At 54.0% G+C, this 14,844-nt stretch overlaps 1 protein-coding gene across 4 annotated transcripts in view; it reads right to left on the reverse strand.

Moving 5' to 3' along the window:
- Positions 1 to 14,844, reverse strand: part of UNC13A (unc-13 homolog A) — a 61,847-nt gene that overhangs the window by 14,102 nt on the left and 32,901 nt on the right. For 2 of the 4 annotated variants that reach the window (XM_070246578.1, XM_023625421.2), the window contains 16 exons: positions 13,939 to 14,102; positions 13,406 to 13,556; positions 13,025 to 13,093; positions 12,627 to 12,716; positions 12,279 to 12,413; positions 10,575 to 10,708; positions 9,465 to 9,550; positions 9,149 to 9,275; positions 8,286 to 8,382; positions 7,778 to 7,921; positions 6,754 to 6,837; positions 6,170 to 6,247; positions 5,570 to 5,658; positions 4,959 to 5,111; positions 3,590 to 3,713; positions 1,038 to 1,076 (listed from right to left, as the gene is read on the reverse strand). In XM_070246578.1, coding sequence (XP_070102679.1) covers positions 1,038 to 1,076; positions 3,590 to 3,713; positions 4,959 to 5,111; positions 5,570 to 5,658; positions 6,170 to 6,247; positions 6,754 to 6,837; positions 7,778 to 7,921; positions 8,286 to 8,382; positions 9,149 to 9,275; positions 9,465 to 9,550; positions 10,575 to 10,708; positions 12,279 to 12,413; positions 12,627 to 12,716; positions 13,025 to 13,093; positions 13,406 to 13,556; positions 13,939 to 14,102 — 1,764 coding nt within the window. The remainder of the gene's footprint in view (positions 1 to 1,037; positions 1,077 to 3,589; positions 3,714 to 4,958; positions 5,112 to 5,569; positions 5,659 to 6,169; positions 6,248 to 6,753; positions 6,838 to 7,777; positions 7,922 to 8,285; positions 8,383 to 9,148; positions 9,276 to 9,464; positions 9,551 to 10,574; positions 10,709 to 12,278; positions 12,414 to 12,626; positions 12,717 to 13,024; positions 13,094 to 13,405; positions 13,557 to 13,938; positions 14,103 to 14,844) is intronic. The other 2 variants (XM_070246579.1, XM_023625428.2) reach the window with 2 other exon arrangements.

The raw sequence follows: 14,844 nt of genomic DNA on the forward strand, positions 1-14,844 counted from the left end.
CCCTCCCAGTCCCGGGTCTAATGCCCGGCCCCCTCCCCAGGGGGGCGCCTTCCCTTGTTCCTGGGGCGGGGAGGGCGGCTGGGGCCAGACTCCAGACTGCTGGGAGGCCTAATCCAGCCTTTGGCCTAGGGATGGGTGCCCACCCACAGCCAGCCTGCCTGGATGGGGCAGCTGGGGAGGGCAGAGAAGAGAGGGCCTTGGTATCTCTCCTCCCCAGCTCTCAAGACCTCATCCCCAGGCCTAACTAAAAGAAACGTATTAACAGGCATCACGAGGTCACTCGACACACAGACACACCCAGGTACATCCGTGTGTGCAGAAAGTTTATGTGCGCACACACCTGGCTCCACATACACAGACACACACACATGCAGAACTCATGCTAAAACACGCATGTGCACTCCAAAACATTTGCACACATGCACAATCACACACATAAACCCACACGCTCTCGCCCCTACATGGATGCACATACATGTACACGGTGCCTGGCACATTGAACGTGCCCCTGAAGGGCTGGATTAGTGAGTAGTGAGGCCCTACAACCCCCATTCATGAAGCAGAGACCCTACTTGTGAGTAAACAACTATAATAGCGCCCGTATGAGTGCACAGCAAGGGCAACTGTCCATGTGTTGCCATAGCAGCCATCTGCTTACAATAAACACCCATTAGAACAACAACAACAAAAAATCTACATAAAAAACAACATGTCTCAATCCAAGGCAGCAGTCCAGTGTCTGGGCCCTTCTGGAAGGCCCGGAATTTCAGCTGAGCCCAGGGATGGGATAAGCCCATGCGTATTATGTAAGAGGATGACAGCCATTTGTGCACACATTTGCTCACACACACTCCAAGCCACATCCTTGGGGAGTCACCTCGTCTCTGACTTCTGGTCTTGTGGAACTTGGTTAGAAACCCCACCTCCTACCCGTCACCCCCAGCCGACCTTCCTGCCCATGCCCATGGACACACACAGGCACACACACACCCAGACACCAGAGCTCGGGACCTCAGCACAGATGAGGCCCTCATTACCTTTTCTAATCCCTTGCCATGTTTTCTCAAGAGGGTGCCCTGCAGAGACAATGTCACAGGGTGATCAGCCTGGCAAGCCATGTGGGTGGGCACCTGGGGTGACCACACATGAACTCACAGGGACGGAAGGAAAAGGCACCTGCACTGCACCGGGGGCTGGTGACGGGGCTGCATGGAGCAGTGTGTGTGCCTTGATGACCGACTCTTAGAAGGTGTTAGAGACCCAGAGAGACAGGAAAGAGAAAGAGAGAGAGAAGGAGAAATAGAAATACAGGCCCTGAGAGAACAGAGAGAAGTCACTGCCAAAATATAGTCCATTTACATTTACTGTATACGTGAGGCTCTTGGTTCTCAAAAGCAAAGGGGCTCCAGCTTCAGATAGACCTGAAGTTGAATCCTGACTCTGAAATATATTTACTATGTGGCCTTCAGCAAGTGACTCTTCCTCTCTGAGCCTCAGCTTTCCTCATCTGCAAAATGGGAATGATAATAGCCACCTCACTCAAAGGGCTGTCATGAAGGTGAGCAGCTCTGAGAAGGTCTGGCATGTAGGGAAGCATCAATAAATGTGAATTCCCTAACCTCCCTGGCCACACATGCACTGTCTGTGGTTGGGTACGCTGCCACCAGGTAGTTACAGCCAAAGACCCAGACTGCAGCCACCAAGAAGTGAGATGAGCACTTGTAAACTTTTGACAAGGTGAAATCTTGTAACAGCGCTGCCTTGCCCACAAAGGGGGACTCTGAAGTGGTGTTACTGATCTCTGCCCTTGTGGGTCTGTGTACTATCACCAAGAACAACCATCACACTAGCTCTAATTTAGTGAGCGCTGCCTCAGCTAGTCACTGGAGATGAGCACGTTAATGCATTATTCCATTTCGTTCTTACAACCCTCAGAGAGTTGCTACAATTAACCCCTTTTCCAGACAAGGAAACGGAGGTTGGGAGGTGAAGTGACTTCCCAAGGTCACAGAGAAGAGAATGGCTGGGCTGGGATTTGACCCCAAGTCTGCCTGACACCAAAGTCAACGCCGTCTCCCACTTGGGTGCCTGTGTGTGTGTCTGTATGTGCAGCGGGACTGGGGCAGACGGGGCTGGCGAGGGACGGAGGGACAGAGCGTGTGCTCTAGGGGCCTGCACTGAGCAGCTGCCGAGCCCGGTGTGGATGGCCTGTGTTTTGCAGGGGCTGCTACAGTTCAGAGCCCAAAGGGGAGGTCAGAGGGGCTGCACTGACCCTGAACCTCCTTCCAGCTCCGAGAGAAGACCCAGCCAGCCTGGTGGCATCTGGGCATGGGAGCAAGGGTGAATTCCAGCTAAAGGACAGGGCACGTGGGCAGGCGCTGGCCAGGGATGTGGAGCCGGGGGCGCTCCTCAGGACTTATAATGGGGCGGGGTGGGTGGCGCGGCCTCCCTCCCTCCCAGCCCCGCCCCCTCCCCATGCCCCCCCAGACAGACACAGGCACATCTAGGCGTGAGGTGGAACGGTGGGTGGGGGGCCACTGGGTGAGGAGGGGCACTGGGGAGGGGGTGCAGCCACGCAGAGGGCCGAGTCCATACACAGAGCAGAGGGACAGACAGACGGACAGAGGGGCCTCTACTTACGATCATCTGTCAGCCGTGATGGGGACAGGGCGGTGGGAGGGGGGAATAAGTCACCATGAGTCTCCTGGGAAGGCCCCGACGGGGCAGAGACGGCACCGAGGGGCGGACCCCGTGCCCCAGCCCAGCCTGCAGGAGGCCGGAGCCTCCCCCACCATCATCGCCTCTTGGCGGCCCCCTGCCCACCTTGCCCAGGCCTCTCCCATCCGCCCAGGATGGTCCTCCCACTCTGTGCTGTGCCACCGTTGTCCTCAGGCCCCCAACGCCTCCCTGGAGGGACCCACACTCAGCCACACCCCTCCGCAAATGTCACCGGTCGCTCCACTCCCGCCCTGCAGCCTGATCCCTGGGGATCACTGCCTCTGTTCTGGTTTCCAGAAGGGTCCCAGAGGCATGGTCCTGGTCTCTGGATGACCGCTGACCTCTGCTTAACCTCTCTGACCGTGGATGCTCTCCGTGACCTCTGGTTGACCTCCAGGAGCCCTCTGGTCTATCCGTCTCTGATCTTTGAAGGCCATGGTGTCTCCCTTCCTTGTTTCTTGATTGACTCCCTAAGCCCTTTATGAACCTACTGACCCCTACGACCTCTGTGACCCGTGGGTGGCTTTGATCCCCAAGCTGACTTCTCTGTTTTCTGGATGACCTCTGACCTTTGAGTGACCCCTTGACCCCCATGTGACCTTTATGTCCCTTGGATGTCACTTGACTCTACTTGGCCTCTCTGACCTTTGAATAACTGATTCCTGAATGACCTCTTTGACCCTTTGATGACTTTTGACCCGTAAGTGACCTCTCTCATCTTTGAATGGCCCCGCTGACCTCTGGTGGCTTCTATGACCCTCAAATGGCCTTTGTGCCTGAATGACCTGAGCCCCAATGCCTTTAGCACCAAATTTCCTGGGCTCCCGCAGGAGAGGTGGCCCAGGTGCCCCCTCTGGCCCCGTGGGCTCACCGTCTGATCAGTGAGGGGCGGCAGGACGATGGTCTTCTCCATGGTGTTCATGACCAGCTTCCATAACTCCTTCAGCACCCGCTTCAGCACCGTCTTCTCACAGATTTTGGCAAAGAGAGTCAGGCTGGGGGCAAGGGGCAGGTCTGAGAGAGCGCCCACCTGGCCCTACCCCACAGAGCCCTTCCCCCCAACAGACGGGCAAGGTGGGAAGGCATTCCATGGACACACAAGAGGGAGCAGAGCCTGTACCGGGACCCCTAGGTGGTCTGATGGGGCTATGATGCATGCTGCATGTGCAGAAGAGAAAATGGTGGCAGGACAGGTCATCAGGGGCCAGACTGGAAAGGGCCTCAATGTCCAGGAGGAGGACCTGGGTCTTAGCATGAGGGCACTGGGGAGCCATGGAGTGTTCAAGAGAGAGACACAGCCAGACTTCTTGTCAGAAAGAATGGAGTTGGGGGATGAACTAGAAGAGGAAGCCTGGAGACCATGGACTATGAGGGGGCTGGGCCGTGCTCAGGAAGAAGGGGCAGGGAATGGTAGGAAGAGGAAAGACTTGAGAGGGAAAATGACAAAGAATTCATGATTGGATATACGCGGGTTGAAGGACAGAGGGCAATCCACCACGGTCCATCTAGCAACTGACCCACCCAATCACTGAACAATCCCTCCTCCAACTTCCTTTAATGCTCCCTCCATCTCTTTCTTTCCTTCCTCCCTCCTTCTCTCCCTTCCCTTCTTCCTTCTATCTTCCCATCCATTTATCCGTCTGTCTTCCTATGTCCTTTCTTTCCTTCCTTCCATTCATGCTCATATCTATACTTTCATCCACTTGTCCTTAGTTCCTTTTTTCCTTCCATCCATCCTCTCATCTACCCTTCCATCCATTTGTCTTTATTTCCTTCCATCCATCCATCCATCCTCTCATCTACCCTTCCATCCATTTATCCTTATTCCCTTCCATCTGTCCATCCATCTATCCATCGATCCATCCAGTTATTCATCCATCCAAAGACTTACCCAACTACCTGCCTATCCGTCCATCCACCCTTTTCTCCATCTGCCCTCCCTCCAGCCTTCCAAGCATGTATCCTTCAATCCACCCCTCTACCCACCTGCCCATCCCTCATGTCACCTATCCCTCCAACCACTATCCATTCATCCACACATTTATTTATCCACCAATCCTTCCGGTTATTTACCCACCCATCTTTCCATCCCTTCATGCCTCCACCCACCCACCTGTCCAAACCATTCAAACGCCACCAAGCAAACATGCCCCCAGTGTCCTCTCCAGGCCGGCCCCGGGTCTCTGAGGCCCTACCCCTGAACCCTCCCTGGCGGACCCAGTCCACCTGGCCTGGCTCACTTGCTGTCCAGCAGGTCCATGATGGGTTGCAGCACGTTGTCGGCGTCCTGGGCCACGCTGCTGCAGGCACTGGCTGGCACATTGCCTGTGCCCTTCACCTGGCTAAGGATGTCACCCATCTGCTTGACACACTCCTCGATGTGTGGCTGGAAGCTGGGGAAACAGAGGGGAGCAGCTCAGATCAGACTCTCCTGGCCTCTGCAGGAAGGACTGGACGAGGCCACAGAAGCTGATCTGTGGACCTTGATCTGTTGTCACCCGGGTCAGGGAGCCATGGCACACGACTGAGCAAGGGTGCTGTATAATAGCAGAATCGGGCACCAGGCTGAGACATTTACCTGCGTTGTTCATTTCATCGCACAGTCCTACTTGGGTACCGTCATTATCAGCATCCCCACTTTACAGATGAATAAACTAAGGCTCAGAGATGTTCAACGACTCACCCAAGGCCACACAGCTAGTGAGTGGCGAAGTCAGGATTAAACTCAGCCACGTCTAACTCCTAGCCTGAGGTCTTGGCCCCTACACCTCCTGAGTCTCTGGATGCCCCAGGTGCAGAGGTCTCGGGGCTGCCCTCTTCCCTCTGCTCCCAGCCGTGGAGGTGCCCCCACCTGGTAGCAAACACCCGGCTGAGCTCATCCAAGACGTTGTTGAGTTTCACCTGGAGCTCCTTCAAGATGTCACTGGCCTCGGCATCCAGCTGAGGAGGGAGAAGGGACAGCAGGTCAGGTTTTATTTTTTTTTTAAAGATTGGCACCTGAGCTAACAACTGTTGCCAATCTTTTTTTTTTTTTTTTCTGCTTTTTTCTCCCCAAATCCCCCCAGTACATAGTTGTATATTCTAGTTGTGGGTCCTTCTAGTTGTGGCATGTGGGACGCCGCCTCAGCGTGGCCTGATGAGTGGTGCCATGTCCACGCCAGGATCCGAACCAGTGAAACCCTGGGCTGCTGAAGCGGAGCACACGAATTTAACCACTCGGCCACGAGGCCGGCCCCCAGCAGGTCAGGTTTATAGGGCATCCACATGTACAGGGAATTTTCCCATCCAACCCAGGTAAAGGGACCCCAAAGGGCCGGACAGGAAAGTGAGGCACAGATGGCAAAGCTGCTTGCTTGCGCTGAGCGAGTGGCTGAGCTGGAATTCACTGGGTAGGAGCTCTAGGGCCGACAGGGACATGGGGACGGTGGTGACCCCACCTGGCCCACCTCACCTCCTTCCCTCCCATGGCTTCGAACATCTTCTCCAGCTGAACTCGCAGCTGCTGAGTGTTGTTCATGAGGATGCAGGGCTGGGGAGGGGACAGAGCGGGGAGTCAGGGCTCAGGACCCCTCCCCTGCACCTCCCCCCGCCTGCCAGGGACCCCGGGATCATTTCAGGGTCTGGGTCTGGAGGAAGCTGAGGTCCCACAGGGTCATCTGAGAATGGAAGACAGCATTAGGGAGCAGACTCCCAGGAGTGTTGGAGATGGGGGTCTCTGGGGTGGGCAGGCCTGGTGAGAGGGGTAGGACTCTGGGAGAGGCAGAAAGGGGAATTCTTGTCACACACCTTTATTCTCCCACATGGGGCTCAAAGCTTTGCACATTCACATACATACACCCTGCAGTCGTCATTCACAACAACCACACAATGACACACTGAGGTCCCCTCACCTCCAGATCCCCTCAGACACACACAGGCAGACACACAGAGCTGGACACACCCACAGACACAGGTATCAGAGCCCAGGGAAAGATGGAGTCCCGGGGGTGCAGAACGGGACTGGGAGAGGACAGGACAGGGGCCCCCGCTGGTCACCACTTTCTCTTTCTCCTTGGAGCAGTAGGAGGCGAAGTCCTTGGAGATGATGTCTGCATACTGGAGGAGCACGTTGCTGATGGTCTGGGGAGGACACAGAGGGCGTGAGGACAAGGTGGGGCCGGGGCGGGATGGGCCCTTGGCTACCAGGTGCCATCAAGAGCCACTGGTGAGACTAGGGATGAACCCGAACCCCTGTTAGCACCTGAGATGAACCACTGGGCCTGGGCAAATTCCCTGCCCAAGATGGCCGTCACGGCAAAGGGGAGATGGTACCAGATGAAGGTGATTATTTCACATAGACCCAGCTCTTTTTAAGAGCAGCTAACCGTTATATTAACCCAGTCCCAGCCATAAGCATGACTCGATCCCAAATGGAATCCCAGTTCCTACTTTCAACCCTCAACTTCAACCGGGCCTAAAGCCACTCCAGCTGAGCCTCAACTGCAGCCCAACAGTCCCGGCTTCCAAACTCACCCCAATGCCTGCTCAAACTCTGCACGAACTGCCACACTCCAGCCTCAGCCCCAAGCAGAATTCCAATCTGAAGAGTGACCCTAAACCCAACCCCAAGCTCAACCCCACCCCCAACTCCAGCCCCATTTGGACCCCAGCACCAACTTAAACTCGAACTTTAACCACAACCCCGACCTCAACCCCAGCCTCAAACTCAACCTCAACCCAAACATCAGTCCCAATGTCAACCCCAGCCTCAGTGACATTGCCAGCTCCAACTCCAACCTCAGCCCCAGCCTCAATGACATTGCCAAATCCAACCCTGACCTCAGCCCCAGCCTCAACCCAAACCCTGGCCCCAAACACATCTCTAACCTCTGTGGCATGACCTCAACCCCAATCTCAATACCAATGACCTCACCAATTCCAACTTTGACCTCAGTCCCAACCTCAACCCCAATCCTGACCTTGACCCCAATCCCAAACTCAACTCCAACCCCAACCTTGACCCTATCCCACCCCATCCCCCACCTGGACCCCATCTCCGGCCCCACCCACACTCCTGCACCTTGGCAAAGCGCCTCATGTAGTGCCCCACGATCTGGGGGTCGGGGCACTCGAGCTTCTTGATGATCTCGAAGCTCTGGTTGAGCTGGGAGAAGACGTCCACCACAGAGCAGGAGAACAGGGCGTGCTCCGAGGTCTGCTGGAACTGCCGTGGGAGGGAGGCCAGGAGGCCGGGGCGGGGTCAGAGCCACACAGTTCCCAGAGCCCAACCCTCCCGCCGGCCCCAGGGAGACGGATCAAGTGAGATGGGTAGTGTGCGAGGCTGGCTTAGAGCCAAGGCTCTGGGGGGCGCAGAGGCTGCGGGGTGGGTGGAGGGTCAGGCTTGATGGACTTGCATTCATTGGTTGAATGAACAAAAGACTTTCAACACTGCGAACAAGACAAAGCTTTCAGAGACTGGCCTCATCCCAAGGGCACGTTTTACCCCCGGGCTGGATCCCAATGAACCCCAGAGGAAATAAGGCCGCTGGGAGTAGACTGGGAGCTTGGTCTTGGGTCAGCCTTCTCACCCCATCCTTCTTGTCTCGCTCCAGAGCCCCGTGCAGGAAATCCCGGGACACCTCCTCATTCTCATCCAGCCACTGGATGACGAAGGGCTCAAACCACCTGGAACGGAGAGCCAGGGTGGGTCCCGCCACCTCTTGTCCCCTGACTCTCTGCTCTGCCCGGTTCTGACCGAGTGCTGGATGGTGCTGGGGCAGGTCCTGCTCTGCCTGGAACTCACCCTGTGGCCTTGAGTGGCTGCCCCTCTGCTCCCCTCCCCCACCAGGCCTCAGTTACCTCATCCGGGAAATGGACCAAGTGACCACTGTGAGAGTGCAGCCTTATACTCGCGGGAATCCTGGTTCAGATAAACTGTCCGTGGACAAGTGGATTTACTCTCTGGGATCCCATTTCCTGGACCACAGAGGAGTCTCTACCCCACAGAGCAGCTGTGGGTATGAACGACACAGCACATAGTAGGTCCTCGGTAAATGGTGGCCACCTCCCACTCTGCAAAACAGCCCTTGAGTCAGACAGCTGGAGTCCAAACCCCGGCTCTGACACTTATCAGACATCACCTCGGGCATTCAACCCTCCATTTCCTCATCCACAAAACGGGAATCACAGGGCTCCCGTCTCACAGAATTGTCGAAAGGATTAAATAAGAAAAGGCACGTGGGGTTGCTCAGCGCAGTTCCTGACACTTATGATTATTGTCTGGGCTGTTACTGGAATCCTTAGTTCAATGGCTGAGAATGGAGAACAGTGAGTTTGAGCCCCACCTGGTCCCAGCCACCCACAGAAGCCTGTGTAGGCCAGCCCTCCCCTCCGAGCTCAGTCTGGCAGTGAGTGCCGTGGTTCTGGTTTGGGCTTGGGGCAGGGGACTCACGCGGGGTACTCAGGCACGCGGTCCTTGAAGGCAGGAAGCTCCGCCACGTACTCATTGTAGAGCCACTTGACCTTGAAGTGGAGGTTCATGTAGTCGGCGCTCTTGCACAGACGATGCTTGTCGTGCTCTGTGCGGGGGAGCAGGGGCGGCTCAGTCAGGAGCGCCCGCCACCCCCGTCTCAGCAGTACCAGCTCTGGCCATCACTGGTGTTCGACCTCAGGCATGAGGGTCCAGGACACTCACAGCCTTGGAGGGGACACTGAGGCATAGCTAGCCGCTGCAGCCAGGCCGGGAGACACGGAGGCAGGGGACTCACCCTCCATGGCGTACTTCATGTCCTGGGCAAACAGGTTCCACATCACTTCCGCACTGATTTTACCCACGTTCAACTCCTGGGGAAACCTGACGAAGGCCACAGAATCGTGAAACCTTGGCAGACAGAAGCCAGACGGCACAGGCTGCTTGGGCCTTCCCAGCCCAGAGGGCTGTGTGGGACAGGCGAGAGAGCTGGAGTCAAGCTCCCTCAGAGCCGCTGACTTGCTGAGTGACTCCGCACTAGGGCCCTGCTTCTCCCGGAGGCTCCACCCACTCATCCCTCCTCCCTTCACCCATTCATTCACCCCCTCGTCCATCTGTCTACCCATTCATTCGCCCACCTGTCTATCCATCCACCCATCCATTCCTTTATCCACCCAGCCATCTTCCCATCAATCTCTTTATCCATCCACCTAGTAATCCACCCATCTCCATCCATCTGTCCATCCACCCAAAATCCCTGATCTGAACTCCATATCTAAGTAACCAAGAGCTGTTGGCACCCCAGAGTTACGGGCCCCTTTAGTGCTCACCTCAGGGAGAAACAAAACACAACAGCTCATTCAGCTAACACAGATGAAACTTCTCTAGACATATAATTCCACAAACCAAAACTGGTACACACTCACACACAATTACACAACATACCACATTGTATATTGAAGTGCATTCCACAAGTGAACACAGATACACAATTAAACCCATAGACCACAACTGTACACAAAATTACATCCACGCATGTAAGATATAATGTGATTTAAATGTAAAGCGTTTAGTGGGGCACTATCTAGCACACAGTAAATACTCAAACACTGTCTATTGTTATTCATAAACCTACACATGCAGACAAAATTATATACATTCATATAAATACTGTTATTTACACAAATCAACATGTGCAAAATACATACCTAATCACACCAGGATTGTGTACATACACACAATTTTTTGTTTCTCTTTGCAAATTATGTCACATCTCATCCAGGCGCACCCACATCCACAACATTTTGTGTGTAATTAGACATGACCACCTTTGCATATAAGACACAAAGTTGTGCTCACACATACACAATGACCTCCAGATAACTAACTACGCAGACACACAACTCACTGGTTGAGGCAGGGAGTGTAGGAATTCTTGTCTTCCTCAATGATGGACACTATGAGAGTGATCAGCTTGGACCAGAAGTCGAGGTTCTTGATGCTGGGGCCCTGCTCCTCTGGGGGAACTTCCCCTTTCTTGGCCTGGAAGAGGCAGTGGACACGTTGGCCACAAGGGGTCTAGGGGTGGGGGCCTCACTCAGTCCATTATGGAGGGGTAGGAGGTTGGTGAGGAAGGGGCCCCATTAACATGTGTGGTCTAGCTGGGAGGTCTGCATGAAAAGGAACTGAACTCGTGTAAACTAGCCCAAACAGAGGTCAGGTCCACACAGCTCCAAGAAGCTTAATTAGACTCAACTCAATAAAACTGAATGGAACTGAATTTAGTTGAACAAATTCAGACCCACTAAACCAAATGGAACAGAAATGAATGCAAATCAGACCCACTTAGCTTAACAGATGGCAGTTCTCAGAGTTAATTCAGTGGGACTGAACTTGGGCCAGCTACACTGAATGGAGTGGAATTGAATTTAACTGGATTGAAATGAACTCAAATAAACTCAACTGGATTGAACCTAATCAACTTGTCCAAGATCAACATCAGCCTAATTCAAAATAATGGAGATAAATTGACTTGAACTCACCCAACCCAATTTAATCTAATTCAACTCAATCCAAGTCAACCCAACCCAACCCTACCTACTCAACTCAACCTAACATATTCAGGCCAACTCTATCCAACTTTAGTCAATCAATGGAAATAAATGCACCTAAATGCAATGGAAATGAGCCCAACTCAACTCAGTTGAACTCAGCTGTACCTAACCCAATGACCCACCTCATCCTAACTCAAGCCAACTCAACTGAGTCAAGAACAACTTCAACTCAAGTCAACTGAATGGAAATAAATGATTTTGTACTCAAACTCAACGCAATCCAACTCAGTTCAGCTCACTAATTAGCCGAGAACAATGTTATCTTAAGTCAACCAAATAGAGATAAATGGAACTAAACTGACTGTAGTTGAACTAAACTCAACCCAACTTAATCCACTTCGCCTCCACCCAATTCAATTAAGAGCAACTGGATTTCAACTCAAGTCAACTGAATGCAAGTGAACAAGAGGAAATAAAGTTGAACAGAGCTCAGCTTCTGTGTTCTCTCCCATCAGCCGGAGCTGAGAGAGGGCCACTCCAGCTCCCGCAGCCCCCAAGATTCCCCCCTCCCAGTGCTAATCACCCTGGGCCGTAAAGCTCTGATTTCTACATCTTTCCCTCCTACTAGAGTCTAAGGTCTTGGAACCCTTTCTGACAATCTTGGGACATTGTATGTGTAGATAAACACGTGCTGAAGGATCTCAGATAAGTTGAGTTGAAATGATCAAAACCGAACTCTACTCAAGCCATTCAATGTAACGCAACATCTGTTGAACGCTGACTTTATTCCAGGCATGCTGTGTTATGCCAAACTCAATGAAGTTTTACCAAAACCAAACCTATGGAGCAGCCATTGTGTATCGGGTGCTAAGCACTTAACTATAGTTTATCTAAAGCTTGTGTCTCATTAAATCTTCTTCTCAATCCTGAGATGTGGGTTTATGACCCCACTTCACAGATGGAGATACTGAGGCTCAGAACAGTCTGTCACCTGGGAGGGGGCAGATCTGGGGCTTGGGCCAGGGTCTGGTTGCCATTCCCTATCCTGGGGTCCTCACCGGGTCTGTCTGGTACTCCCGACTGTACAGCTCGTGACAGTTGTTGAAGATGTACTCGTAAGTGGAGTTGAGGCAGGCTTTCACACAGTCCTTCACCACCTGGCTGGCGCGGGGAGGGCTCTGGAGCTCTTGCACCTGGAGAGAGGGAGACGGGCATGGGTGGGCACAGCCAGGACAGGAGGTGCCCAAGAAGCGGCTACAAGTGGTTCTGGGCTCTGCTGGAGCAGTAGGAAAGCAGAGGGTCGCTGAGAAGGGCACAGCCCTCCAGGCAAAATGTTCCGCGTCTAGGAGCTAAGAGTCCTGGAGAGGCTCCCTGCAGAGCTAACGGGGCTGGGTCCCCTTCCCCACCTTCATCCGAAAGAAGGTGATGCTGGTGAGGAGGTCCACAGTGGATTTGAGGTCCTGGAGTCTCTCCGGGCTGCTGGCTGGGAAGTTATTCTGTTGGAAGTGAGAAGAGAGGCGGGGTTACGGAAGAAGGCTGGGAGACAGTGTCTGAGGGAAGACACGAGAGTCCCCAAGTTTCAGGAGGTGGCGGGGGTCAATGAGAACACCTTGAGGCAACTGGGGGATCTGCTGGATGCACCAAGCACGTTGGGCAGGTGCTGCCCACATATGTGGACACGTGTCAAAGGAACACATTCCACACGTTAAGATGGGTCCTCCCACATGCACGCCCACTGGGAGCGGTCTCCTCTGGACACACTTGTGCGGGGGGATGAGCAAGTCGTCATGCATGCACTTCTCACCCGGTACATGGAGAGGTCGATCCGCAGGGAGTTATGCAGCTGGTCCAGGAGTTTGACAAAGCGCTCTTTCTGAGGAGGCAGAGGAGGAGGAAGATGGATGGAAGCGGGGACTTGGGGGTCAAATGTAGCAGCTAAAGGGGCTGCCATGTTGGCTGAGCACTTACTATACACTAAGGGTACCCCATCCACCATTGAACTGAACCCTCAAAACATCTGTTTCCATTCTACAGAGGAGTAAACTGAGGCTCAGAGAGGGCAAGTGGCTGGTGCAAAGTCACACAGCAAGTCAGATCCAGACTGGGGACCGAGGAACCACACAGAGTCTGACCCGCACAGGGTTGGGCTCTCCCTCATCCCCTAGCCCTGACCCCTGGGACTGACCCCGAAGTTGGAGGCAGCGAAGCGGTCTGAGGCAGACACATTGGTGGAGGCGGTGGTGTGCGCGTAGTAGGCATTGATGTTGGCGAGCAGGGTGCTCATGACGGCAGGCACCCCGGGGCACATGTACTTGGAGGAGAGGCAGGCAAAGTGGCTGGTGGGAGGGAGCAGGAGGCGCTGGGCCTGGTGTCCAGCCAGGGTGGGCCACATCCCCCCAGAATGCCTCCGAGACAGCATCCATGAGTGGCTCCCCTGACCCCCGAACTGCCCCCTTTCCCTCTGCCTGATTCCACCCTCCCTGCTCACCTCTCTCCTCTCTGGGTCGCCCTATTTCTGCCTCTAACTCTGCCTCTTGTCCCTGTCACTCCAGCCCCCAGCAATGGCACTTTCCTAACCTTCAGGGGAATTACATAACCCCCACCACACCTACTGCCCCTCTGCCTCCTCCCCCCAAGAACTCTGTCCACTTGGTGCCCCACCCCCACCCCCAGCTTCCTGCACCTCGCCCTCATGTCCACCCCGGCCTGCAGCCTCACGTCATGGCTTGATAGATGGACTCGACGCCATAGCGCATGGCAAACTCATCCACAATCTCCTGGGCTGTCTCATCGTAGTAAACCTTCCAGGCGTCGTCGCCCTTGGCATCTGGGATCTTCACGACTCCATTGTTCTGCACGTCCGTCACGAAGTGGAACAGGTTCTGCCACCACAAGGGAAAAGGTGTCACAGAGACTGCAAGAGGGCAGGAGGGGCCAGAGATCCCAGGTCTGGCGCAGCTTACATCATCTATTCATCTGTCTGTGCATTAGTTCATTCACCCACTCTTTCACCCACCCATCCATCCGGCTACCCAAAATTTCACCTATCCACTCATCCATCCTTCCGCTAATTCAACCACACATCCATCCACCCACCCACCCACCCATCCATCTGTCTGTCTGTCCATATATCCACTTGCCCAGCCACCCATCCATTCAACTAGGCAAAAATTCACCCATCCAGTAATCCTCCCTTCTAGCAATTCAACCACACATCCATCCATCCTATCCATTTACCCACAACTTAATCTGTCCACCCAACAAGTCATCCATCCATCTACCTGACTACTAAAAATTTCACCCATGCACACATCCATACTTCCAACAGCTCGACCACACATCCATCCACCCATCCTTCCTTCTGTCCTTCCACACATCCATCCATCCATCCATCTGTCCAACTGCCTGTCTGCCCACCCATCCATAAATCCACCCACCCACCCACCCAACTACCCCAAAATTCATCTATCTACTCGTCCTTTCATCTAATAACTCCACCACACATCCATCTATCCCATGCAGCTACCCACAACCTAATTGTCCATCCAACAATTCATCCACCCACTGGTTCAACCATCCACCACTCATATATCTATCTACCCATCAATTTATCCATCCATCCAT

This window comes from Equus caballus, chromosome 21 (assembly GCF_041296265.1).
Source record: "Equus caballus isolate H_3958 breed thoroughbred chromosome 21, TB-T2T, whole genome shotgun sequence".
NCBI lineage: Eukaryota > Metazoa > Chordata > Mammalia > Perissodactyla > Equidae > Equus > Equus caballus.